Below are 27,844 nucleotides of genomic sequence, written 5' to 3' on the forward strand. Positions count from 1 at the left end.
CCAGAGTTTGCAGGTTAATTGGATTTAGCCTGCAGGGCGGGCGGGACCAGGGTGGAGATGCCAGCAGAGGTTGGGGTGGATTGTGGACCTTGGTCCGGGGACAAGATTCTGCAGCAGCGCCAACCGCAGCCTTAGGATCCCCAGAGCAGAGGGGCACTCGGCAACTCAGGCCCCACTCAGGCTCTGGGGGGGGGAGTCTAGCGATGGCCCCTTGGGATAAAGCAGTGGTGTCCTGAGACCCAGAATCACCTAAACCCAGCCCCGGGCGCCTTCTCAACTTGGCCTGGAGAGCAGCGCTGGGTTGGGGTGCAGATGGAGGTAGGGGGCCAAGCAGGAGGAGGGGGCTCAGTCCGAGCAGAAGGGGGAACTGGGTGGAGCTGAGCTGCGGAAACTGCGCCTGGGATGCCAGCACAGGTGCTGCTCCCTGGTTGAGCGGGGTGACACGCCCCACCCTGGGACCTCGGATAATTGCTTTCAGAAGCTGAGACCCTGGGTCAGCTTCTGGGGGTATGTTCTTTCTAGGGCTTGTGGGTTTCCTTGAAAATATTGGTGCATCTGAAACCTTGACACGGAAACAATACACTGGAGGGGGACTTCCTCCTGAGAGACAAAATGAGGTCAGTCTGTGCAAGAGATGGACATGTGTCAATGGGGCAAGTGAGTGTGAGCTCACAGACATGAGACCCACAGATGCCTGGAGCCTAAGTCCTACAGATAATACTGAATCCTACATACACTTTTCCCTTTCTTTACATGCCTATGATTGTCCTTCTATAAAACCTCAAAGTCCTTGTCAGCACCTGAAGACAGCATAAGGACAGGGTTTCCTTGTCTTCCTGGTGTAGCTGCACTGGTCAAAGTTCCTTTCCTGCTTTGCATCATGACCTTTACTGTTTGATATTGGGGCAAACACCTGACCAGACCTGTGGGATCCCCAGAGTCAGGTCTCTGCATAAGACTTCCTAACAGTCGAAGTAGAACATGCTCACTAAGCACAAGGCACCCATTTTATTTCCACCGCACATTGCTGCCCTAGAGGATTGCCTTCCTTCCTCCCCCACCCTCTCTGCTGGGGATGGAACCCTGAGCATCAGAGCCAACCCCAATTGCTTCCTTTCATAGCTCAGGCTGCCTCCTCAAAGCCACAGAGGCCAGGAGGTGATGAGAATTACTAAAATAGTTTTCAAATTGTTCTCATTTTTAGATATTATGTATGGGTCATACATATGATATCTTTAAATAGTGTTTCAAAAATGTGGAGACTGTGTCTTTCTAAGTTGCTTGAGATCGCATCAGCTGAAAAAAACAATATATATGTTATATAGTTCTTTCTTTTTCTTTGAGGTCCTGGGGAATAAACCCAGTGGGGCTTGACCTGGACCTCTGAGCTACATCCCACCCTTTTCCTTTTATTTTAAGAGAAGGTCTCACTGACCTTGGGCTCCTCCAGCCTCAGCCTCCCTGAGAAGCTAGGGTTTGTTTTTGTGTTGAGGTTAAACCCAGGGCCTCACCATACTCGGAAAGCACTCTATGGCTGTTGAACACATATAGCAGAGCCACATGTCACATCCATAACAGAGACTAAGCCAAGGCTTCCCACCTGGATTAGTTCCCAGCACAGTGGGGAAGCTCCGCCTGAAAAGGGCTGGGGCCAAGAATCTGTCACTAACCCAATTTCAGCCAGTGATTGGATGATGGTAGCTGTCAGTCACGATGCAGAGGCGGGCCTGGAGGCCATCCATCAGGGTCGCTGGGGGGAACTGTCCAATCAGTGCGCAGAGGGAGGGGAAGGGCGGGCTTCCGCAATCTCGGGGGGCTTTTCTTTCTCAGGGACTGGGCTGCTCTTTCTCTGGCGCCTGAGTTCTCTCCTCAGTGAAACACGTGACTCTCGTTCCCTGTGAACCCCGCGATCTTGGTTGACTGAAGGTTCCTCAGAGGACCCCGGTTCACCACGGAAGCCAAAAATGGTGAGTTTGCAACCAGGGCTGAAGGTGCGCAGCCAGCACCTGCCTTGGGGCCCAGCGCGCGGATGAACTGCAGAGGGCTCTGGACCCTGTCCTCTGGTTCCCTGGGTTTGGAAGGGTGGCTCAGGGCCCTGGTGTCCCCTTTGCTCCCTACTGGTGGCCCGACCCACTCTTCCCAACGTGGAGGAAGCAGGGCCACAAATGCACCTTCCTCCTCCCAGGGGAGCTCCTCCGGAGGCTGCTGTAGGTCCCCCAAATTGCAGGCGCCTCCTGCCTTCTAAACCCACCTTCCCTCCACCTCACAGCTCGGCCAGACGTCCGTTCTTCCCACTCGGTCCAAATGGACACCCTCCGCTAATTGTCACTTTTCATCTAGTGAAATATTTGAAATAATCTTCCTCCCTCCCTCCCCAGCCATAACTTTTGATCCTCCTGCTTCAGCCTCCCACGTATCTGGAATGACAGGCCTGTGCCACTGTCCCTGGCAAGAAGGACACTTTTGAAAGCATTTGTTTTCCATTTGTGAATGTTATACTTGAGGGGAAAGAATAATCACTTAACATTTCCTTGTGTTTGCTCAAAATAACTGTCTTAAAGGGAATAAGGAGGTTGTGTATAGATCCCAGGGATATGGAATCCTGGGCTCCATCAATAGAGGATAACTGCTCCCTTTTCTGATAGTCCATGATGTAGAGTCCCCCCAGTCGTGTAGTCACCTAAGCGCACAGGGAAATGATGATGTAGGGACAGAGGAGGCAAGGCACTGAAGATAGCTGGAAACAGTTTTATCTGGCTGCAGCCAGTCTCAGAGGGCACAGCTTTTGCTGTAATCAATCAATCAATCCCCTGAACCCTGAGTTCAGGTGGTTTTAGGATTTTATACTCATCATGTAAGAGGAGGGGCTCAGAAGTTCACATTGTAATACTGAGACCCTCATATAACTCTCAGACCACACAATCTCATTTTATCTCTCATTACATGTATTTTTTTTTTTTTTTTTTTTTTTGTGTGTGTGTGTGTGTGTGGCCTGCTGGAGATTGATCCGAGGAAAGGCCACATACATGCTTGGCAAGTTTTCTACTACCGAGCTACTCTCCAGCCCAAGAGAATTAGTATTATAGACTGCTGTGTATTTATTTGGTTGCTTATTGAGTGCTGGGGATTGACGCCATGGACTTGCTCATGCTTAGTTATCCTCCAGAAATGAATTTCAATTTGTGAGCAGCGTTCTGGCGGTGGGCAGGTGTTTTACTGGGGAGTAAACCTACAGGCACTTGACCACTCAGCACATCCTCAGCCCTTCTTCTTATGTATTTATTATTTCTTTTTCTTTTCTTTTTAAATATTTTGTATAGTTGTAGATGGACAGAATATATTTATTTTGTTTGTTTATTTTTCTGTGGTGCTGAAATCATATCCAGTACCTCAAACATGCGAGCAAGTGCTCTGCCCCTCAGCTACAATCCCAGACCCCCTTTTAAGTTTTGATGAAGACCAGTTTCACTAAATGTCTGACTATCTTGATAAGTTGCTGAGACTGGCTTCCAACTTGCTATTTCCCTGCCTTAACCTATCTAGTGGCTAAATTACAGGTGCACACCAGCACACCAGCAGTCGGAATGACTTTTTAAAAAAATATTTTTTATTTGTAGTTGGACACAATATCTTTATTTTACTTATTTATTTTTATGTGGTGCTGAGGATTGAACCCAGGGTAATGCATGTGTGAGTTGAGTGCTCTACTGCTGAGCCACAACCTCAGCCCCTTGAATGACTTTTGAAGACTTGTTATCCAATTTATTTCCAGATGGAAATAGTATTGAAAATCAGTTTCATAGCTCTTGTCCATAGTTTTGAAATTTGTACCTAAGACTCTTCCTCTTTGCTTTATTCTTGCATTATTATGAAAATGGTATTTAGCATATACTATTATTTCTTATGTATATATTTGTAAAACTTCATGGCTTGGTAGATTGGCCTACTTGACCTGAAGTTGGATGTCCACAGTGGCTGTCTGCAGCTGGAGAGCTTGAGAAGTAGTAGCTGCAGAGTCCAAGAGGCTGAGGCCTCAGAACAATAGGGATCAATGGTGCTGCCCTAGTCCAGACCAAAGATTCTGGAAATTCCCTGGTGAATCACTGGCAGTCTCCACTTTGGGAGAGTGAAGAAGGCAGACTCTGATGTCCTCAGGCCATTGCAGTAGCAATCAAGAACCCATTGAGAAGAAAGGAGCTTGCTCTTCTGCTGCTTCCTTCCTCTTCCATCTTTTGTTCCACCCAAGACAGTGTCTTATTGGATGGTGCTGCCTAGCTTAAGAAGGTTCTCCAGTTTGGTACACTGTTCCACATGCCAATCATTTTAAGACACACCCTCATTCACACACTCAGAATCCTATTAATCATCAGTATCTTTAATCCAATCCAGGTGACCATTAAATGTGCCATTACTCATAGTATCAAATACCCCTTCTCTCCAGTCGATAGTCTCCACTGTTTTCAACATATTGCATTGGTGTAGGGTGTTTGTTAGTTACTAAACCAGTGTTGAACATTTGATAAATAGAATGGATGAAGCAACACATTATGATAAGCCAAAGTTTATCCTTTACCTTAGGGTTCCTCATCTGTGTGATGTGATTGTGTGTGTCATGTAGTTTACAAGATAATGTCATATAGAAGAGTTTCACTCCTCTGGGAATCCTGTGTTCCACCTTTTCATCACTCCTCATTCCTCCCTCCCTCTCTGCTCCCTGAGTCCCTGGCACCATCAGTTCTGCTAGTACATCTGTAATGTTGTCTTTTCCAGAATGTTCTTGACTTGGAATCTTACTGCACTTGGCCTTTTCAAACTTGCTTCTCTCACTTACCAGTCTGCCTATAAGGGTGCTGTTTCTTTCCAGGCTGCAGAACTCATGAAGAACTTGATTTTGCAGACTGTGAATTTCCTGATTGTGGTTTCATCAGCACCTTCTCTGTTACCTTCCTGTGGTTAATTTAGGTTTACCACCTCTGGTATTCTCTATGAATTTCCTATGATGGACATTTACATTTTTTTCCTTCAGAATGGTCACCTTTTCTCTTGAGTCAACTCTTTGTCCTGTGTCTGTTTAGAGCCTACGTTTCACATCCCTTTCCCTGGAGGCTTTTCAGCTGCTTCTGATCTGATTTCTGCTTTAGCTCTCATGTTCTTTGAGCATTATGGGATTTCACTGGTAGTGCACTTGTAGGAGTGTTGTTTATTTCCTGTGCAGTGTTGCTGTGACCCTGAGACCTCCCTGGGCTTCCCCTTCAGTTAAAGGCCCATGAAGCCCTCCTGCCTGCATCATTGTCCTGACAGAGTTGGTCTGAAGTCTCTGAGTGTAATTGTGGATTCTTCATTTTTCTGGGTTTTTCTGTATGTTTTCAGTCCTTGAGTATGGTTCTGTGTCAGTGGCAGGGACATTTTCTTTTTGCCTGTTTTGTCACTGTGCAGACATCATAACATGCTTACAGATATGCATGGTGGCCTGTTTCACACCCAGACTGTGTGGGATAGTTCAGAAATCTGGGCTACAAACTTGTTGCTTTACCACACTCTGGAAGAGCTTCTGCCTTAGGTTTGTTTGCATCAACTTTGCTGCAGGCAGGATGAATCTCTTTCACAACAGACAACCATTGCACATGTGGTCCAACATTGATCAAAATGTCCTTGAGCAGAACATTGGTATGTGTCTCATGACTGTACATTATGGTAGTGAACTGGCTGCTATTAAGAAGAGTTTGACATTCAATGGACATTCATTGTTGCTATGAGACTTAGAAAAGTATTGCCTGCTGTTTATTAAGAACATGGTTTGGAGAGTTGTAAAACTTTGTAAGGCTGCTGTGTGGACAAGGTGACATTTTTGGGTCACTGAGTTATTTCTAAGACATGTACCATCTTTCACTTACCCCATTATGGTTTGACAGTAACCATAGGAAATTATAAAATTGTTGTGTTTATTAATAAATAAATTAATCAAATAGAGAACTTATGTTTGTTTTTGTCACTTAATATTAAGCAAGTTGTCTAAATTTGTTCTGGAGTAAAGCACCAGCAAACTTCTAATTGTTCTATGTATAATCACAGAGGATGAACTCAATCTCCAGTTACCACATTGTGACAACCTGTGTGAAAGGTTGTCTAAATGTTGTCTATGAAGGAATCTCCTTATTGACCCCATCCCCAGAGGATGTGGGTGTGGGCTGGTTCTAGGCATTTCTTTAAGTATGGAACAATAGACTTTCAGAGGAAACAAGACATTAGTAAATACCATGTTGTTTATCTTAACCTTGTAGGTACAGGGAGCCAGTGTAGTTTGCAGAATCTCTCCCAAATGCTTAGTTTCATGATTCCTGCAATTTCTTATGCATCACCTTTTTTTTTTTTTCTAAAGATAACTACTGTCTGAATTGCTTATATTAATTAGCTCTGTACCACAGGACGTTTCTAGGACATGTAATAGAGATGCAACCAATAAAGAAGTTAAGAGTGATTTGGGAGCCTTTCTCCCTTCCTGTGAACTCATTAAAGGAAGGGTATAAAACACTGAAAAAGGATGTTTGCCTTCTGAGTAGCCAATTTCTAGTGTTGGAATGGGTGTAAGAAATTGAGTACAGGGCTGGGGATGTGGCTCAAGCGGTAGCGCGCTCGCCTGGCATGCTTGCGGCCCGGGTTCGATCCTCAGCACCACATACCAACAAAGATGTTGTGTCCGCCGAGAACTAAAAAATAAATAATAAAAATTCTCTCTCTCTCTCTCTCTCTCTCTCTCTCTCTCTCTCTCTCTCCTCTCTCACTCTCTCTTTAAAAAAAAAAAAAAGAAATTGAGTACAGTAAAGATTTGATGGACAAAATCATGGAATTAACCAAGAGGCCAGGGAATCATGTGAACATCACACATGTTGAGTACAGATTTCTCATGCTGTCAATCTCTCCTGGTCTCCACTATACATTTTTGGGATATTTTAGATCTCAGTGACCTTGGAGGATGTGGCTGTGAACTTCACCCAGGAGGAGTGGGCTTTGCTGGATCCTTCCCAGAAGAACCTTTACAGAGATGTGATGCTGGAGGTCCTCAGAAACCTTGCTTCTATAGGTAATAATGATGTTTTTAACATTAATCAAATAGAGAACTCATGTTTATTTTGGTCATTTATGTAGAAGGTGAAAAGGAAATAAGTTGGTGAACTATTACAGCATAAATGGCACCTATGATTTGGCAAAGCATTTCTAGCTCCTAAATATTCATAAAGATTGTTCTGTTCTCTCATTTTAGAAAACAGGAGGGAAGACAAGACCACTGAAAATCAGATCGAAAATTCTGGAAGCAATGTAAGGTAACTGAACTCACAAGAGGAATTCGTGAGGGAATCTGAGAACTGTCATATAATTTTTAAAGCAAACAAACTGAAAAAGTATGCATAATATGAAATGTATTTATTCTTATAATATTTTTTACCAGAAATATATTCTTAGCTGTAACAGATATTCAGTCTTTTCTAAGTATTTGACATGCAAAAAGTACTATAAAATTGCATATGTGAATATCACTATTTGGATAATAGCCACAGAGAAGCTGTGTTGCAAAGGATTGTTTTCTTTCAATCTCTTTATTTTCAGGCAAGTTGAACAAGTGAGAAAACCTAGCCTTTACCTGATGTTGGTAGTAATGTAAGGATCTATAAATACATACAAAATTGTGAATGAATTAAGCATTGATTATGTGTTGGTCACTTCTACAAAGAAGTCATGGTAAACTTTAAAGGCACAGAATAGTGTGGGGAAACCTTCAAATCAATTCCACCTCTTAACTGAACAAAGAAAAATTTTAGTAGGGTAAATCCATGTGACTTCATTATGTGTGCAAAAGACTTCATATGACCTTCATTCCTTCAGGCAGATCACATCTCACTCTGGACACCAACACTACAAGCATGAGGAATGTGAAGAGAAGCTATGTGAATTGAAACAATATAGGACATCTCTGGTTTCTCTCAAAAGTGTTCACACACAAATGTTAATACAAAGGGTAGATGGATCTTATGAAAGTACAGTATGTGGAAAAGTCATCAATTGTTTCAATGAAATTGAAAGACATGAAGAAACTCATAAGGGGGGGCAACCCAATGAATGGCAACCATGTGGTGAAGCCTCTTCTTATCCCACCAGTGTTCAAAGACACATGATAACACACAGTGGAGGTAAACATTTTCAATGGGACACATGTCGGAAAGCCATTCATTTCTCCTCTTTATTTAGAAGACATGAAAGAACTCATTCTGGAGAGAAACTCTATGAATGTCAACAAGGTGTTCGGACCTGTATATCACACACAAGTCTTCAAAGGCACAGGATCACACACACAGGGGATGCACATTTCAAATGTAAGATATGTGGGAAAGACGTTGATTATCCCAGTTTACTTCGAATACATCAGAGAATGCATACTGGGGAGAAGCCGTATGAATGTAAGCAGTGTTTCAAAGCCTTTGCTACGTCCAGTGACCTTCACAGACATGGAATAATACATACTGGAGAGAAGCCCTATGAATGTAAGCAGTGTGGCAAAGCCTTTTCTACATCCAATTACCTTCAGTCACATAAAAAAACTCATACTGGGGAGAAGCCCTATGAATGTAAGCAGTGTGGCAAAGCCTTTTCTAGATCCAGTTACCTTCAGATTCATGGAAGAATGCACACTGGAGAGAAGCCCTATGAATGTAAGCAGTGTGGCAAAGCCTTTGCTACATCCCCTCAGCTTCACAGACATTTTAGAATACATACCAGAGAAAAGACCTATGAATGTAAACAGTGTGGAAAAGCTTTTATTACTCCCTCTTACCTTCAGATACATGAACGAACTCATACTGGAGAGAAGCCATATGAATGTAAGCAGTGTGGGAAAGCCTTCACTCAGTCCTCTAACCTTCACTCACATGAAAAAACTCATACAGGAGTGAAGCCCTATGCATGTAAGCAGTGTGGCAAAGCCTTTGCTAGATCCAGTATCCTTCACTCACATGAAAAAACTCATACTGGGCAGAAGCCCTATGATTGTAAACAGTGTGGCAAAGTCTTTTGTAGATCCAGTTACCTTCAGATTCATGGAAGAATGCACACTAGAGAGAAGCCCTATGAATGTACGCAGTGTGGCAAAGCCTTTGCTACATCCCCTCAGCTTCACAGACATTTAAGAATACATACCAGAGAAAAGACCTATGAATGTCAACAATGAGGAAAAGCTTTTGCCTCATCCTGTCTGCTTCACACACATGAAAGAACAGATACTGGGCTGGGGATGTGGCTCAAGTGGTAGCGCGCTCGCCTGGCATGCCTGTGGGCGGGGTTCGATCCTCAGCACCACATACAAACAGAGATGTTTTGTCCGCCGAAAACTAGAGAATAAATATTAAAATTCTCTCTCTCTCTCTCTCTCTCTCTTTCTCAAAAAAAAGAACAGATAATGCAGAGAAATTGTATGCATGAAAACAATTGGTAGACTTTGATATTACAGTTTCACTCATATATATGTAGAACGTTATTGGAGAAAAATCATTTTAATGTAAAATCTGGTAAATCAATGTTTCATGTCATCCTCAAAGACAAGAAAAAGCTCACACTGCTGAAAATGTGTGTGTGTGTGTGTGAGAGAGAGAGAGAGAGACTGGGGATTATGTCTGATTGTGCTCTACACTGAGCTACATTCCAGTTACTTTTATTTATTTATTTTTTTTAATAAATTTATTTTTTAGTTCTCGGCAGACACAACATCTTTGTTGGTATGTGGTGCTGAGGATCGAACCCCGGTCGCACGCATGCCAGGCGAGCGCACTACCACTTGAGCCACATCCCCAGCCCTCCAGTTACTTTTAATTTTGAGACAGGGACCTGCTGAATTTCTTAGGGTCTTTCTTAGTTGCTGAGGCTAGTGTCCAACATGTATCCTTCAGTATCCACCTCTTAAGTCTCAGTAATTAAAGGCAAACACCACCACATCCAACTGAATAACTCTTTAAATGTAAAAAAATATCACAAATCATTCCATTTTCCCTGTTGTCTTCAAAGCCATTTTATTCACATTGGAAAAAAAAACACTCTGTGGGGGATTTTCTACATCCTGTCAGCTTCCCATCCAGCCCTGTTTTCATTTTCATATATGAAAACCCTCATGGAAAGAAGCCCTGTGAGTGTGAGAATGTGGGAAATCTTCTAGTTTTCTCAGTATTTTACTAAGGACTGGGAAGATTCTTTTGGAATAAAAGGTATAAATCCTATGCAAGTAAGAAATATAAAGGGTTCAGAAGTTCTAGTTTTGTTCAGTTGTATGAAAGGACGCATACTGTAGAAAATACTGAGAATAAGCCATGTGGGGCAGTATTCAGCTTTCAGAATTTTCCTCAAATTTGTAGAGAATTCACAACTGGGAAGATCATTTTACTCTCTTTAAAAATTGTAGTAAGACTTTCAACTTTCCAGGTCCCTTTGAACAGCATTTAAGAAATCACACTTGGGGCTGGGATGTGGCTCAAGCGGTAGCGCGCTCGCCTGGCATGTGTGCGGCCCGGGTTCGATCCTCAGCACCACATACAAACAAAGATGTTGTGTCCACTGAAAACCAAAATAAATAAATAAATATTAAAAAAAAAAACAAAAACGAAATCACACTAGAGAAAAGCCCTGTATATAGAAATGCGGTAGGACCTTTGCTTGTTTCAGATCCATTTGAACTTGTTCAGACTTGAGGAAATTTTTATTTTATTTCATTTTATTTATTTCTTTTGAGAACACCACTGTAGGTGTGTGAAAAGGTGTGTGCCTTCATTTCTTTTTTTATCTATTCAGAAGTAACAAAAATGCACCCTGGGATGGAGAGGAACATTGCATCAGCATGAAGATTTGAAAGCAACATGTTTTTCTGGGTTACATCTCTCTTATTGTTAGATTCCATTTTCCTGTATTTTAAGTATTTTGTGTCTAATGTTTTATTACTTATTGTATATGTTAGTTCAGACCTCTCCACTCCAGCCTTTGGTAGATTGGTGAAATCTCTCTTCTGAACTTCGTTCCTCTCTTTCTTTCTTCAGATTTCACCCAGGAGTTCTCCACCACTGAGTTTCTCCACAGTGTTTTTAATTGTTATTTTTTGAAATGGGGTGAGGCTGGGAGCTGGGACCATAGGGATGTGTCTATTTACCCTGTAGCTGGCCTATTTCTTTTCCCTGCTTGCTTATTGATCTGTTGATGACTCTGGGCCCCCACTCTTGTCACTTGTGCTTGTTCTAAGTCCCATGTATTGTGCTGTATGTAGGCACATTAAAGAGAATTATGATATCATGTCATTTGTGTATATTATTTGGAGAGGCACTTTCTCAAAACATATTTTGCCCTATGCTTGAGTTGCTTTCTCTTTTCTTTCCCCAGTTCTGGGGACCCAATCCTGCCTTATGCATGCTGGCAGGCATTCTAGCACTGAGCACTCCTGTAGCTAAGGTGGTGAGTTTGCTGTTGCTGTGTGTGTGGGCCCCACTGATGACCATATCAGCAGATGCAGCTCTGCAGGTGTTTCCTCCACAATTGCAGATGGTCTCTTCCTTCTTAAAGGTCTTTTATACCAGTGAATTTTTAAAAAAACTTCATCCAACTTAAGTTTTCTCCCCATCAATCATACTTAGGTGGAATATTCCAGAAAACCCAGGCTTGATTTCTCTCTGGGTTTAGAGTAGCTCACTAGCCCTGGGAAAATTGTGTGCTGATTTTCTTAATACACACCACATGACCAAAGGCTTGGTAAGGAGCATCACAGTCTGATGTCCTAATATAGTTGCCCTCCCTTCTCCACCCAAGAATCTTAAATAAGCTTCTCGAGAGACCTTCACCATAATCTTTCAACAGAATATCAGGAAAAAAATTTGCAAAAATCTCAATGTGGGTTATAACACAGACTTCTGTTTTTGTGTTAAAGCTTAGAAGATCTCTGAACAATCTTACAATTTATACACAAACACTTTCTGTGAACAAAACAAAAGACACCTTTATGTATACCCCTACAAAAAGTATAAACCTCCATCCCTGTCACACTGGGTGTAAATGCAGATCAAGGAAATTCCAAGCAGTGATCTAAATTTTTAGGTGATACCCCTTAGAACTCTGCATCTAATAGTCTGCTCCTGGAACATTCCTTGGGTGTCTAGCCTCATGTGCCCTACATCACTGATGGAGCTACAGCTTCCAACCAGGTGATGTTGTGCAATACATGATGTGGAGAGGGCTGTTTCTGCTCAGGCTAAAGAATTCAATGACCTGTCCTATGGACTCAAAGCATCCTGAGCAAAACCTCACCCACAACCTATTCAGGAATCATGGATCTTGTGTGATCATTGCTAAGAGTTCCTTACATACTTGTGTTCAAATTTTTAAGGTAACCAACATGCCAACGATGGGATGATTGTCACTGCTATATCTGTTGCTGGCCTTTTGCTGAGTGTCAGTGTTCATTTGGAAAGGAAAGCCAAAAGAGTGTGCTGTGGCACTTCTGTTTTTAATAAATACAGCTTAAGCCATTCAGGATTACTGTAAACTGTCTTTCCACCTACTGAGACAGTGTGACAATTTCCTAGTTTTACATCTTTGATTTAGTAGAAATATTGCATACTGGTGTATGAGTACTTGATGCAATCTGGACATCTTTGTAAGGAATTCATTTGCCAAAGCAGAAGTTGCAGGCTTGCTCCTGGGCAGTGTGAGGAACTGGAGTCAATGCAACTGTCCTAGGGTGCCAGCATTCTTTGTAGGAATTCAGTCTTGGTGAGTACATGAGTGCAGGAATCAGACTCCTAAGAGGGCTACAGAATCTTCTGACAGGATCTGCCTACCCCTTTTGGTTAATAGTGTTGGCATGTGGACTGACATGTGGATGGCCACCTTATGATGGGTTTGGGTTTTTAGGAGAGCAAGTAGTGAGAATATATAATGATTAAATGACAATTAAAATATTCTGTGTCATACTGAATACATGATTTGGAGGCCAAACACAATAACAAGTCCCCTCTTGGACCTTGAATCACATATTTTCTTTCATATATGCACTTTGTCACAAACTTTTGTAGTGTGATGCTTATGTGAAACAAACTGAGATGAATATGGAGAGGTTTATTTAATGGTACAGTGTACTAGAAGTTTTAAAGACTTGCAGCAGACTTAAATTCCACTCTTGTTAAAATTTTATGAAAGACTGAAATCCTCAAAATTCTTGTGAATCCCCTGGTTCTGTGGTATACACCTGAAATTCCAGTTGCTCAAGATTCTTAGGCAGGAGGATTTTGCTTTCTTTTCATTTTTTTTAAAGAGAGAATTTTTATTACTTATTTTTTAGTTTTCGGTGGACACAACATTTTAATTTATTTTTATGTTCTGCTGAGGATCGAATCCAGTGCCCCACGCATGCCAGGTGAGCACACTGCAATTTGAGGCCATGTCCCTAGCCCAATTATTCATTTTTTAAAAATTATTTCTTACTTGTTGGTGGACATTTATTTATTTAATTATATGGTGTCCTAAGAATCAAACCCAGTGCCTCACACATGCTAGGCATGTTGTCAACTACCGAACCACAACCTTAGCCCAAGTGTTGTGATTTGTAAGGTGACTTACCTGGATTACAAAGAGTAAAGAACTCAGTGCGACGCTGTCTCTAAAAAACTAACTCAAATAATAAATTAAAAAGAAGCCTGGGAGGTGGCTCAGTGGTTGTGTCCCCGAGTTCAGTTCCCAGCACCTCCAAGAAAAATACATTAGGAACCAAGATTTAATAAACTGTATTATGGATGGATGGGCTTGTCCATTATACTGTTTTCTTCTTTGGATTCTCAGGCATGGTTTACTAATTTAGGAACTCTGTAAAATTTACCAATTCAATAAAAAGCAAGTGTATGGTTTAAAAAAATAATAATATAGCAAGGTCCATAAGGGGCAGCTTCCTGCTCTGGGAAGCCTCAGTAATTGGTAGTCATCACAAGTGGCCATAATGTCCTTATCATAAAGAGTTTGTGGAAGCTTCTGTTGTGCAGGAGTTTCTGGAGGTGCTAAAAGTGCCTGTGTTTTCAGAGAGTTGGTGGAGGAATTCCATATGGAGGTCTCTGATTTATAGATGATGTCATTGGGGAGCTCAAATGAAACTGATAAGTGAAGAACACATTGCCACATGGTCTCGTGCATTCTCTCAGGCCCATTACAGTTATGCTCACACCCACCTTCTTTGAACCACAATAAAAGGGATGCTCAGAGGCAAAGTGCTCCTGCCCTCAATTCAGTCTCTACCATGGGGACAATAAAAGCACCTGGAATTCAATTCTCAGCCCTGGGCAGCTATGTGCCCACTTTTCCACACCCGTGGGAATATGACTTCTTACACAATAGCCCCCCTTGGCCATGGGCAATACTGTTAGGTAGAATGAACTTGGGCAAGTGAGCAGGATGTGAAAGACTTCACAAAGCCCCACTTAAGAGCAGAGAATAAAATTGTACTTAATTTCCAGGAGGGGGGTAGACATGACAGGCAGTATTGACCCCACGTGGCAATTTTTTGTTTTATATGCAGGGTTAATGGGCCAAGCTGAGCAGGGTTTTTGTTTCTTTCTGGTTTGACTATCTGCTGAAACCCAGGAAGCTGAGAGCGCTGGGTCAGCTTCTCAGGGTATGTTGCTTCCTAGGGCTTGTGGCTTTTCTTGAAAACCTTGACATGGAAAGAATACACGGAGGGGGACTTGTTCCTGACAAAGTGAGGTCAGTCTGTGCAATAGAGTGACATGTGTCAAGGGGGGAAGTGCGAGTAAGCTCACAGACATTTTATAAGAACACAGATGCCTGAAGCTTAAATCCTACAGATAATACTAAATCTTAGATGAAATTTCCCCTACACATACATGCCTATGATTACTCTTTCTCTAAAACCTCAAAGTCCTTGTCAGCATCTGAAGACAGGGTAAGGACAGGGTTTCCTTGTCTTCCTGCTGTAGCTGCACTGGTCAAAGTTCCTTTTCTGCTTTGCGTCATGACCTTTTCTGTTTGATGTTGAGGCAAACACCTGACCAGACCTGTGGGATCCCCAGAGTCAGGTCTCTGCACAACACTTCCTAACAGTCAAAGTAGAACATGCTCACTAAGCACAAGGCACCCATTTTATTTCCACCGCACATTGCTGCCCTAGAGGATTGCCTTCCTTCCTCCCCCACCCTCTGTGCTGGGGATGGAACCTTGAGCATCAGAGCCAACCCAAAATTCTTCCTTTCATAGCTCAGGCTGCCTCCTCAAAGCCACAGAGACCAGGAGGTGATGAGAATTACTAAATTAGTTTTCAAATTGTTTTGATTTTTAGATATTATATGTGAGTCATATATGATATCTTTAAATAGTGTTTCAAAAATTTGGAGACTGGGTCTTTCTAAGTCGCTTGAGGTCGCATCAGCTGAGTGGAAAAATATATGTATAGATGCAATATCGTTCTTTCTTTTTAAAGGTCCTGGGTAATAAACCCAGTGGGGCTTGACCTGGACCTCTGAGCTACATCCCACCCTTTCCCTTTTATTTTAAGAGAGGGTCTCTCTGACCTTGGGCTCCTCCAGCCTCAGCCTCCCGGAGAAGCTGCGCTTTGTTTTTGTGTTGAGGTTAAACCCAGGGCCTTGCCAAGCTCCGCCGAAAGCAGCGCCAGGTGTCATCTCTGTACCACAGACAAAGCCAAGGCTTCCCACCTGGATTAGGTCCCAGCACAGCCCGGAAGCTCCTCCTGAAAAGGGCTGGGGCCAAGAATCCGTCACTCTACCCAATTTCAGGCAGTGATTGGATGATGTTAGCTGTCAGTCACGATGCAGAGGCGGGCCTGGAGGCCATCCATCCGGGAAGCTGGAGCAACTGTCCAATCAGTGCGCAGAGGAAGGGGAAGGGCGGGCTTCCGCAACATTGCGGGCTTTCTTCCTCACCCACCGGGCTACTCCTTCTCTGGCGGAGTTTCTGTTCCAGTGACCCATTGACTCTGCCGCTGCCTGTGTCCCCGGGGATTTCGGGGGCCGGGAAGTTCCTCCAGAGGACGCCGGGTCACCACAGAAACCAAAAATGGTGAGTTTGCGACCAGGGCTGAAGGTGCAGCGTTGGGGCCCGGCGCGGGGGTGAGCTGCGGAGGGCGGCGGATTCCACGCTGGCAGGTGGCCCTGGGCCCTGTCCCCTGGTTCCCTGGGGGTTTGGAAGCACGGTTCAGGGCCCTGGTGTCCCCTTTGCTCCCTACTGGTGGCCCACACCCACTCTTCCCAACGTGGAGGAAGCAGGGCCACAAATGCACCTTCCCTCTCCCAGGGGAGCTCCTCCGGAGGCTGCTGTAGGTCCCCCAAATTGCAGGCGCCTCCTGCCTTCTAAACCCACCTTCCCTCCACCTCACAGCTCGGCCAGACGTTGGTTCTTCCCACTTGGTCCAAATGGACACCGTCCGCTAATTGTCACTTTTCATCTAGTGAAATATTGGAAAAAATCTTCCTCCCTCCCTCCCTCCCTTTTTTCCTCCCTCTCCCCTTCCCTCCTTTGCTCCCTCCCTCCCTCAGCCATAACTTGTGATCCTCCTGCTTCAGCCTCCCACGTATCTGGAATGACAAGCCTGTGCTACTGTCCTTGGCAAGAACAACACTTTTGAAAGCATTTGTTTTCTCTTTGTGGATGTTATACTTGAGGGGAAAGAATAATCACTTAACATTTCCTTGTGTTTGGTCAAAATAACTGCTTTAAAGGGAATAAGGAGGTTGTTTATAGATCCCAGGGATATGGAATCCTGGGCTGCACCAATAGAGGATAACTGCTCCCTTTTCTGATAGTCCATGATGTAGAGTCACCCCAGTCGTGTAGTCCCGTAAGCACACAGGGAAATGATGATGTAGGGACAAAGGAGGCAAGGCACTGAAGATAGCTGGAAACAGTTTTATCTGGCTGCAGCCAGTCTCAGAGGGCACTGCTTTTGCTGTAATCAATCAATTCATCCCCTGAACCCCGAGTTCAGGTGGTTTCAGAATCTTATACCCAGCATGTAAGGGGAGGGACTCAGAAGTTCACATTGTAATACTGAGACCCACAAATAACTCTCAGACCACACAGTCTCATTCCAGTTAAGCCTTTATTGCTGGCCAGTGGCAGACACTCTGCTCTCGAAAGAATGAGGTTGTGAGAGTGGGGCCCCTGCCTTCAGTTGGCTCCATATTTAAGCACAAAAACCACAAAAGGGACGTTTGGAGGTTCAGGCAATGCCAGCAGGCTGGAAAGTTGTGGTCAGTTAGTCTCTGGTTGGCACATAGATCATTCTGTGTTCTTAGGGGATTTTCATGAACAGAAGAATGCAAACTGCCCCAGTCATGACCTTTTTGAGTGTCATGGCTGAGTTCACAAAATGGAGTCACCATAGTCAAGTTGTCACATCACACACATAAAAGCAGCTTTTTCTTTCACTGTTCTAGCCACGTTAACCCTTCAAGGACAGCACCTGAGAAGGGGAGAGCTGCTTCTCCCCTTTCTTTCCTCCCTCACCAGCTGTTTCCATGGTGCCCAGTTGGTGACTTCTCTGTGAATCCCAGCTCAAGGCCAGAGTCCTTGTTTGCACATTTCTACAAACTACTATACTGGATACAAGTGTGTAAAAAACTAGTAAGGGGAGTTTGAGTCCAGCACTTGGAGTGCTAATTTCTCCCATACTAGCCACCTGGTAAAATAGGGCAACACGAAAATGGGAAGTTTATCTACACTGAACTTTTTTATGGACACTCTCTTGTTGACAGTCCTAAAATTAGCCATGGTGAAGATTTCTGGAGAAACCCAGTTAAAATTTTCTGTGAAGGAAGGGGATGCCACTACAATAATGTCTGATTCATTTACTGTCCTTCATCCCCAGCTCTTTTCAATATGATTTTCAGAAAGGATCTGGCTACGTTGCCCAGCCTGGCCTGAAAGTTGTGATCCTTCTGCCTCAGCTTCCCAAGCTGTTGGGATTAAAGGCATTGACAACCCCAGCTACAAAACATACTTCATTTTAACCCAAATATTAATGACCATACTAAGGAACATGGATTCAAGTTACCCTGAATAATGTATGTGTCCCTCTTTTCTTTCCTTCTTTTCTCTTTTCTTTTCTCTCTCTCTCTCTCTCTCTCTCTCTCTCAAAAAAATACTTTTCTTTATCTATTTAATTTGGATAATATGGTAACTTATGCCTCAGAAAGAATTAGGAGGTGTTAACTCAGCTTCTATGTTCTGGAAAAAAAGTAGAAAATTGGTGGCAGTTCTTAAGTGTCTCATGGAAGCCTGTTTGAGATGTCAGAGCCTTGTCTTGCTTTTGGGTAGTAATTAGTTATTGAGTCTGTTTTTGTCAGTAGCCATGGGCTCATCTGTTTTGTGTATTTCCCCTTGTGTGTAAGTTATAGGAAATTGTCTCTCTCAAATAAATGGTCCAGTTTTTGCAAGTTGTCAAATTTGTACCAAGCATGTTTATGATAATCTTGAAGTCCCAATGCATTGTTGATGATGATACTTTTAAATGTGTTACTAGGTTTTCAGTCGTCTTTGCTTTTTTCTTTAATGTTATTGTATATTTTATACTTTTTTTCTTTTTATGTGTCAGTGAGGTTTGAACCCACTTTCTCCGAAGCAGTAGACAAGCACTCTTCCACTGAGCCATAACCCCAGTCCTTGTCTTCTGTATTCTTAGCCTTATGTCAGTGTATCAGTGATGCTGATGTTCATGAAGAACTTGATATTGTAGACTGCGGATTTCCTGGTTGTGGTTTCATCAACACCTTCTGTTACCTTCCTGTGGTTAATTTAGGTTTACCTTGCCCTTCTTTCTCTGTTTTTCTGAAGTGACAGTTTCAATGATTGCTTTTAGCTCTTCTTTTCTGAAATGTGCATTGGATGACTTAGAAAGCAATACAGGACCACCTGTGGTGTTCTCCAAGTATTTCCTGTGATGGACTTTTACATTTTTTCCTTCAAAATGGTCACCTTTTCTCTTGAGTCCCCTCTTTGTCCTGTGTCTGTTTAGAGTCTTGTGTTTAACGTCCCCTTCCCTGGAGGCTTTTCAGCTGCTTCTGATCTATTTTCTGCTCTAGCTCTCATGTTCTTTGAGCATACATGGGATTTCACTGGTGGTGCACTTGTAGGGGTGTGGGTTATGTCCTGTGGAGTGTTGCTGTGACCCTGAGACCTCAGTGTGCTTCCCATTTGCTTCAAGGCCCATGAAGCCCTCCTGCCTGCATCATTGTCCTGACAGAGTTGGGCTGATGTCTCTGAGTGTAATTGTGGATTCTTCCTTGTTTTGGGCGGTTCTGTATGTATTCAGTCCCTGAGTATGGTTCTGTATCACTTGCAGGGACATTTTCTTTTTGTCAGTTCCATCACTGTGCAGACATCATAACATGCTTACAGGGCTGGGGATGTGGCTCAAGCGGTAGTGCGCTCGCCTGGCATGCGTGCGGCCCAGGTTCGAGCCTCAGCACCACATACCAACAAAGATGTTGTATCTGCCAAGAACTGAAAAATAAATATTAAAAAAATCTCTCTCTCTCTCTCTCTCTCTCTCTCTCTCTCTCTCTCCTCTGTCCTCTCTCCTCTCTCCTCTCTCCTCTCTCCTCTCTAAAAAAAAAGTTAAAAGAATAACATGCTTACAGATGTGAATGGTGGCCTTTTTTACACCCTGATTGTGTAGGATAGTTTAGGATTCTGGGCTACAAACTTGTTACTTTACCACACTCTGGAAGAGCTTTTGCTTTATGTTTGTTTGCACCTCCTTTGCTACAGGCACCATGAATCTCTTTCACAACAGACAACCATTGCACATGTGGCCCAACGTTGATCAAAATGTCCTTGAGCGGAGCATTGGTATGTGTCTCATGACTACATTATGGTAGTGAACTAGCTGCTGTTAAAACAGTTTGACAATCATTGGACATTTATTTTCACTATGAGACTTAGAAATGTAGTGCCTGCTGTTTATTAAGAAGATTTTTTGAGAGATATAAAACTTTGTAAGATTCTTATTTGGATAAGGTGACATTTTTGGGTCATTGAGTTATTTCTAAGACACCTGCCATCTTTGCACTTACCCCATTTTGCTTTGACAGTAACCACAGGAAATTATCAAATTGTTGTGTTCATTAATAAATAAGTTAATCAAATAGAGAACTTATGTTTGTTTTTGTCACTTAATAGTAAGCTAGTTGACTAAATTTGTTCTGGAGTAAAGCACCTGCAAAGTTCTAATTGTTCTCTGTGTAATCACACAGGATGAACTCAATCTCCAGTTACCACATTGTGTCAACCTGTGTGAAAGGTTGTCTAAATGTTGTCTATGAAGGAATCTCCTTATTGACCCTTTTACCAGAGGGTGTGGGTGTGGGCTGGTTCTAGGCATTTCTTTAAGTATGGAATGATAGACTTTCAGAGGAAACAAGACATTAGTAAATACCATGTTGTTTATATTAACCTTCTAGGTACAGGGAGCCAGTGTAGTTTGCAGAATCTCTCTCAAATGCTTAGTTTCATGATTCCTGCAATTTCCTACTCATCACCTTTCTTTTCTAAAGATAAGTACTATCCGAATTGCTTATATTAGCTCTGTACCACACCGGATGTTTCTAGGACATGTAATAGAGGTGTAACAGATAAAGAAGTTAGGAGTGATCTGGGAGCCCGTCTCACTTCCTGTGAACTCACCAAAGGAAGGGTATAAAGCACTAAAAAAGGATGTTAGCCTTCTGAGTAGCCAATTTCTAGTGTTGGAATGGGTGTAAAAAATTGAGTACAGTAAAGATTTGTTGGATTAAATCATGGAATTAATCAAGAGGCCAGGGAATCATGTGAACATCATGCATGTTGAGTATAGATTTCTCATGCTGTCAATCTCTCCTGACCTCCACTCTACATTTGTGGGATATTTCAGATCTCAGTGACCTTGGAGGATGTGGCTGTGAACTTCACCCAGGAGGAGTGGGCTTTGCTGGATCCTTCCCAGAAGAACCTTTACAGAGATGTGATGCTGGAAGTCCTCAGAAACCTTGCTTCTATAGGTAATAATGATGTTTTTAAAATTAATCAAATAGAGAACTCATGTTTATTTTGGTCATTTATGTAGAAGGTGAAAAGGGAATCAGTTGGTGAACTATTGCAGCATAAATGGCACCTGTGATTTGGCAAAACATTTCTAGCCCCTAAATATTCATAAAGATTGTTCTGTTCTCCCATTTTAGGAAACAGGTGGGAAGATAAGACCACTGAATATCAGATTGAAAACTCTGGGAGCAATGTAAGGTAACTGTACTCACAAGAGGAATTCGTGAGGGAATCTGAGAACTGTCATATAATTTTTAAAGCAAACCAACTGAAAAAGTATGCATAATATGAAATGTATTAATTCTTCTAATATTTTTTTACCAGAAATATATACTTAGCTGTAACAGATATTCAGTCTTTTCAAAGTATTTGACATGCAAAAAGTACTATAAAATTGCATATGTGAATATCACTATTTGGATAATAGCCACAGAGAAGCTGTGTTGCAAAGGATTGTTTTCTTTCAATCTCTTTATTTTCAGGCAAGTTGAACAAGTGAGAAAACCTAGCCTTTACCTGATGTTGGTAGTAATGTAAGGATCTATAAATACATACAAAAATGTGAATGAATTAAGCATTGATTATGTGTTGGTCACTTCTACAAAGAAGTCATGGTAAACTTTAAAGGCACAGAATAGTGTGGGGAAACCTTCAAATCAATTCCACCTCTTAACTGAACAAAGAAAAATTTTAGTAGGGTAAATCCATGTGACTTCATTATGTGTGCAAAAGACTTCATATGACCTTCATTCCTTCAGGCAGATCACATCTCACTCTGGACACCAACACTACAAGCATGAGGAATGTGAAGAGAAGCTATGTGAATTGAAACAATATAGGAAATCTCTGGTTTCTCTCAAAAGTGTTCACACACAAATGTTAATACAAAGGGTAGATGGATCTTATGAAAGTACAGTATGTGGAAAAGTCATCAATTGTTTCAATGAAATTGAAAGACATGAAGAAACTCATAAGGGGGGGCAACCCAATGAATGGCAACCATGTGGTGAAGCCTCTTCTTATCCCACCAGTGTTCAAAGACACATGATAACACACAGTGGAGGTAAACATTTTCAATGGGACACATGTCGGAAAGCCATTCATTTCTCCTCTTTATTTAGAAGACATGAAAGAACTCATTCTGGAGAGAAACTCTATGAATGTCAACAAGGTGTTCGGACCTGTATATCACACACAAGTCTTCAAAGGCACAGGATCACACACACAGGGGATGCACATTTCAAATGTAAGATATGTGGGAAAAACTTTGATTATCCCAGTTTACTTCAAAGACATCAGAGAATGCATACTGGAGAGAAGCCCTATGCATGTAAGCAGTGTGGCAAAGCCTTTTCTTCATCCAGTAACCTTCGCACACATGAAAAAACTCATACTGGAGAGAAGCCTTATGATTGTAAGCAGTGTGGAAAAGCCTTTGCTACATCTGGTCACCTTCAGATTCATGGAAGAATGCACACTGGAGAGAAGCCCTATGAATGTAAGCAGTGTGGGAAAGCCTTTTCTACATCTAGTTCCCTTAAGATTCATGGAAGAATGCATACTGGAGAGAAGCCCTATGAATGTAAGCAGTGTGGAAAAGCCTTCACTCAGTTATCTGGCCTTTACTCACATGAAAAAATTCATACTGGAGAGAAGCCTTATGATTGTAAGCAGTGTGGAAAAGCCTTTTCTAGATCCAGTCACCTTCACTCACATGAAAAAACTCATACTGGAGAGAAGCCCTATGAATGTAAGCAGTGTGGGAAAGCCTTTTCTACATCTAGTTCCCTTCAGATTCATGGAAGAATGCATACTGGAGAGAAGCCCTATGAATGTAAGCAGTGTGGAAAAGCCTTCACTCAGTTCTCTGGCCTTTACTCACATGAAAAAATTCATACTGGAGAGAAGCCCTATGAATGTAAGCAGTGTGGCAAAGCCTTTTCTACATCCAGTCACCTTCACTCACATGAAAAAACTCATACTGGAGAGAAGCCCTATGATTGTAAGCAGTGTGGGAAAGCCTTTTCTACATCCAGATACCTTCAGATTCATGGAAGAATGCACACTGGAGAGAAGCCCTATGAGTGTAAGCAGTGTGGCAAAGCCTTTTCTAAATCCAGTCACCTTGACTCACATGAAAAAATTCATACTGGAGAGAAGCCCTATGATTGTAAGCAGTGTGGGAAAGCCTTTTCTACATCTGGTTCCCTTCAGATTCATGGAAGAATGCACACTGGAGAGAAGCCCTATGAATGTAAGCAGTGTGGCAAAGCCTTTGCTACATGCGGTTCCCTTCAGATTCATGGAAGAATGCATACTGGAGGGAAGCCCTATGAATGTAAGCAGTGTGGCAAAGCCTTCACTGCTGCCTCTTTCCTTCACATACATGAACGAATTCATACTGGAGAGAAGCCCTATGAGTGTAAGCAGTGTGGGAAAGCCTTTTCTACATCTGGTTCCCTTCAGACTCATGGAAGAATGCACACTGGAGAGAAGCCCTATGAGTGTAAGCAGTGTGGCAAAGCCTTTTCTAAATCCAGTCACCTTGACTCACATGAAAAAACTCATACTGGAGACAAGCCCTATGATTGTAAGCAGTGTGGGAAAGCCTTTTCTACATCTGGTTCCCTTCAGATTCATGGAAGAATGCACACTGGAGAGAAGCCCTATGAATGTAAGCAGTGTGGCAAAGCCTTTGCTACATGCAGTTCCCTTCAGATTCATGGAAGAATGCACACTGGAGAGAAGCCCTATGAATGTAAGCAGTGTGGCAAAGCCTTTGCTACAGGCAGTTCCCTTCAGATTCATGGAAGAATGCACACTGGAGAGAAGCCCTATGAGTGTAAGCAGTGTGGCAAAGCCTTCACTCAGTCCTCTCACCTTCACCAACATGAAATAATACATACTAGAGAGAAGCTCTAAGAATGTAAGCAGTGTGGCAAAGCCTTTGCTACATCCCCTATGCTTCGCAAACATGAAAGAATCCATACCAGAGAAAAGCGCTATGAATAACAACAATGTGGAAAAGCTTTTGCCACATCGTGTCTGCTTCACACACGTGAAAGAACAGATACTGCAGAGAAATCGTATGCATGAAAACAATTGGTAAACTTTTCTGTTATTACTGTTTCACTCATATACATGTAGGAAGTTACTGGAGAAAAATCCTTTGAATGTAAAACCTGCTAAATCAATATTTCATGTCATCCTCAAAGACAAGAAAGGGCTCACACTGCTGAAAATGTGTGTGTGTGTGTGAGAGAGAGAGAGAGAGAGAGAGAGAGAGACTGGGGATTATGTCTGATTGTGCTCTACACTGAGCTACATTCTAGTTACTTTTTATTTTGAGACGGGGACTTGCTGAGTTTCTTAGGGTCTTCCTTAGGTGCTGAGGCTAGCCTTCAGAATTAGCCTCTCAAGTCTCAGTAATTAAAGGCAAACACCACCACATTCAACTGAATAATTCTTTAAATGTAAAAAATATCACAAATCATTCCATTTCCCCTGTTGTCTTCAAAGCCATTTTAATCATATTGAAAAAAAAAAAGTCTGTGGGGGATTTTCTACATCCTGTCAGCTTCCCATCCAGCCCTGTTTTCATTTTCATATATGAAAACCCTCATGGAGAGAAGCCCTGTGAGTGTGAGAATGTGGGAAATCTTCTAGTTTTCTCAGTATTTTACTAAGGACTTGGAATAAAAAGTATAAATCCTATGCAAGTAAGAAATAAAAAGGGTTCAGCTGTTCTAGTTTTGTTCAGTTGTATGAAAGGACACATACTGTAGAAAATACCGAGGATAAGCCATGTGGGGCAGTATTCAGCTTTCAGAGTTGTCCTCAAAGATGTAGCGACTTCATATCTGGGAAGATCCTTTTACTCTCTTTAAAAATTGTAGTAAGACTTTCAAGTTTCCAGGTCCCTTTGAACAGCATTTAAGAAACCACACTAGATCTCCAGTCGCACAGTTCACTTGCATTTGTGACCCAGTAACCGGTCCTCGGTGATGGAAATCCTTCCTCTAGGTTTTGGTGCACCCCAATTTTGATGGAAATTCCTAACAAGATAGCTTTTGGTCATTGTACCTCGTTATTCACCTGTGCAGTGACACTGTACACGGGGATGATGCACTCTATTCACTGCCATCTTCTCCCCAGAAATGCAAATCAAAACCACTCTAAGATACCATCTCACTCCAGTAAGATTAGCAGCCATTATGAAGTCAAACAACAACAAGTGCTGGAGAGGATGTGGGGAAAAGGGTACTCTTGTACATTGCTGGTGGGACTGCAAATTGGTGCGGCCAATTTGGAAAGCAGTATGGAGATTCCTGGGAAACCTAGGAATGGAACCACCATTTGACCCAGCTATTGCCCTTCTTAGACTATTCCCTGAAGACCTTAAAAGAGCGTACTACAGGGATACTGCCACATCAATGTTCATAGCAGCACAATTCACAATAGCTAGACTATGAAACCAACCCAGATGCCCTTCAATAGATGAATGGATAAAAAAATGTGGCATTTATACACAATGGAGTATTATGCAGCACTAAAAAATGACAAAATCATGGAATTTGCAGGGAAATGGATGGCATTAGAGCAGATTATGGTAAGTGAATCTAGCCAATCTCTAAAAAACAAATGCCAATGTCTTTTTTGATATAAGGAGAGCAACTAAGAACAGAGCAGGGAGGAAGAGCAGAAGGAAAAGATCAACATTAAACAGAGAAATGAGGTGGGAGGGAAAGGGAGAGAAAAGGGAAATTGCATGTAAATGGAAGGAGACCGTCATTGTTATACAAAATTATATATAAGAGGTTGTGAGGGGGAAGGAAAAAATTAAATTACAGCAGATGGGGTAGAGAGAGAAGATGGGAGGGGAGGGGAGGGGGGATAGTGGAGATAGGAAAGGTAGCAGAATACAACAGTTACTAGTATGGCATTATGTAAAAATTGGACGTGTAATCAATGTGATTATGCAATCTGTATTTGGGGTACAAATGAGAGTTCATAACCCACTTGAATCAAATGTATGAAATATGATATGTCAAAGAGTTTTGTAATGTTTTGAACAACCAATGAAAAAATCAAATAAAATCACACTAGAGAAAAGCCCTGTATATAGAAATGTGGTAGGACCTTACTTTTTTCAGATCCATTTGAACTTGTTCAGACTTGAGGAAATTTTTATTTTATTTCATTTTATTTTTTTTTATCTATTCAGAGGTAACAAAAATGCACCCTGGGTTGGAGAGGAACATTGCATCAGCATGAAGATTTGAAAGCAACATGTTTTTCTGGGTTAAATCTCTCTTAGAGTTAGATTCCATTTTCCTGTATTTTAATTCTTTTGTTGTCCTAAGAATCAAACCCAGCGCCTCACACATGCTAGGCATGTTGTCAATTACTGAACCACAGCCTGAGCCCAAATGCTGCGATTTGTAAGGTGACTTACCTGGCTTACAAAGAGTAAAGAACTCAGTGAGACCCTGTCTCTAAAAAAGTAACTCAAATAATAAATTCAAAAGAAGGCTGGGAGGTGGCTCAGTGGTTGTGTCCCCGAGTTCAGTTCCCAGTACCTCCAAGAAAAATACATTAGGAACCAAGATTTAATAAACTGTATGATGGGTGGATGGGCTTGTCCATTATACTCTTTTATTTTTTGGAATCTCAGGCATGGTTTACTAATTTTGGAACTCTGTAAAATTTACCAGTTCAATAAAAAGCAAGTCTATGGTTTTAAAAAATATATAGCAAGGTCCATAAGGGGCAGCTTCCTGCTCTGGGAACCTTCAGTAATTGGTAGTCATCACAAGTGGCCATAATGTCCTTATCATAAAGAGTTTGTGGAAGCTTTTGTTGTGCAGGAGTTTCTGAATGTGCTAAAAGTGCCTGTGTTTTCAGAGAGTTGGTGGAGGAATTCCATATGGAGGTCTCTGATTTATAGATGATGTCATTGGGGAGCTCAAGTGAAACTGATAAGTGAAGAACATGTTGCCACATGGTCCAGTGCAGTCTAAGAGGTGTCAGATATTCTTGTCTTTAAGAAGTGTGTCAAGGACCCTTGGAGGTGGAAGTCAGCAATTTAGGATGTGCTTTTACAAAAACATGATGCTGTGAGTCTCTGCTCGGGTCACTTGTGAAAAGCTGATGAGTAGTCTGGAAATTTATTTAGTGCTGGTAGTGATAAGGACAATTTGCATTAGAATGCTATTGAAATAGAGAAAACAGAAAATATTAGCCAAATCTGAGGCCAAAATATATACCAGTTGTTAATTAGATAGGATTAGTAATTTTCATTATATTTGGTATTGAGCATGAATACTTAGACATGGAGCCACATCAAATTAGCAGTAATGTACCCCAGGCAAAAGTTGAGATAGAGAATATCTGTGTTTCTGTAGTTGGAATTTCATTGATTCTCTGTGATTATCGGTGACTGTGTTTAAAGATTTCAGGATGCCTTGATATAATTCTGATTTTTCAATATTTAACAAATTGGAAAATATTAGAGTATTAAATATTCTGAGAAGCACATCACATTTTATTGGAAATTTTATTTTCCATATACCTTGTTTTAACATATCAAAAAACATATGAAGTAATTTAATTGTAAATTGATGGTGTTTACTTTATTTATTTATTTTTGTTACTTGGTATTGCTGCGACCAGTGTGGCCAAAGTAGCAGGTTCTGGCAAGTCTGATGGGAGATTGGAAGAAATAAAGAGT

The 27,844-nt window shown here is 41.9% G+C and overlaps 1 protein-coding gene across 1 annotated transcript; it reads left to right on the forward strand.

The window, feature by feature from the left end:
- The first annotated feature begins 1,910 nt into the window (after positions 1 to 1,910).
- Positions 1,911 to 24,147, forward strand: LOC113177979 (uncharacterized). Its single transcript, XM_077794226.1, has 6 exons — positions 1,911 to 1,967; positions 6,955 to 7,081; positions 7,262 to 7,317; positions 8,423 to 8,980; positions 17,545 to 17,555; positions 22,395 to 24,147. Exons 1-6 carry the CDS (start codon positions 1,965 to 1,967, stop codon positions 24,034 to 24,036), a joined length of 2,397 nt encoding a protein of 798 aa, XP_077650352.1. The 5' UTR covers positions 1,911 to 1,964; the 3' UTR covers positions 24,037 to 24,147.
- The last annotated feature ends 3,697 nt before the right edge of the window (positions 24,148 to 27,844 follow it).

This window comes from Urocitellus parryii, chromosome Y (genome assembly GCF_045843805.1).
Source record: "Urocitellus parryii isolate mUroPar1 chromosome Y, mUroPar1.hap1, whole genome shotgun sequence".
NCBI classification, from domain to species: Eukaryota; Metazoa; Chordata; class Mammalia; order Rodentia; family Sciuridae; genus Urocitellus; species Urocitellus parryii.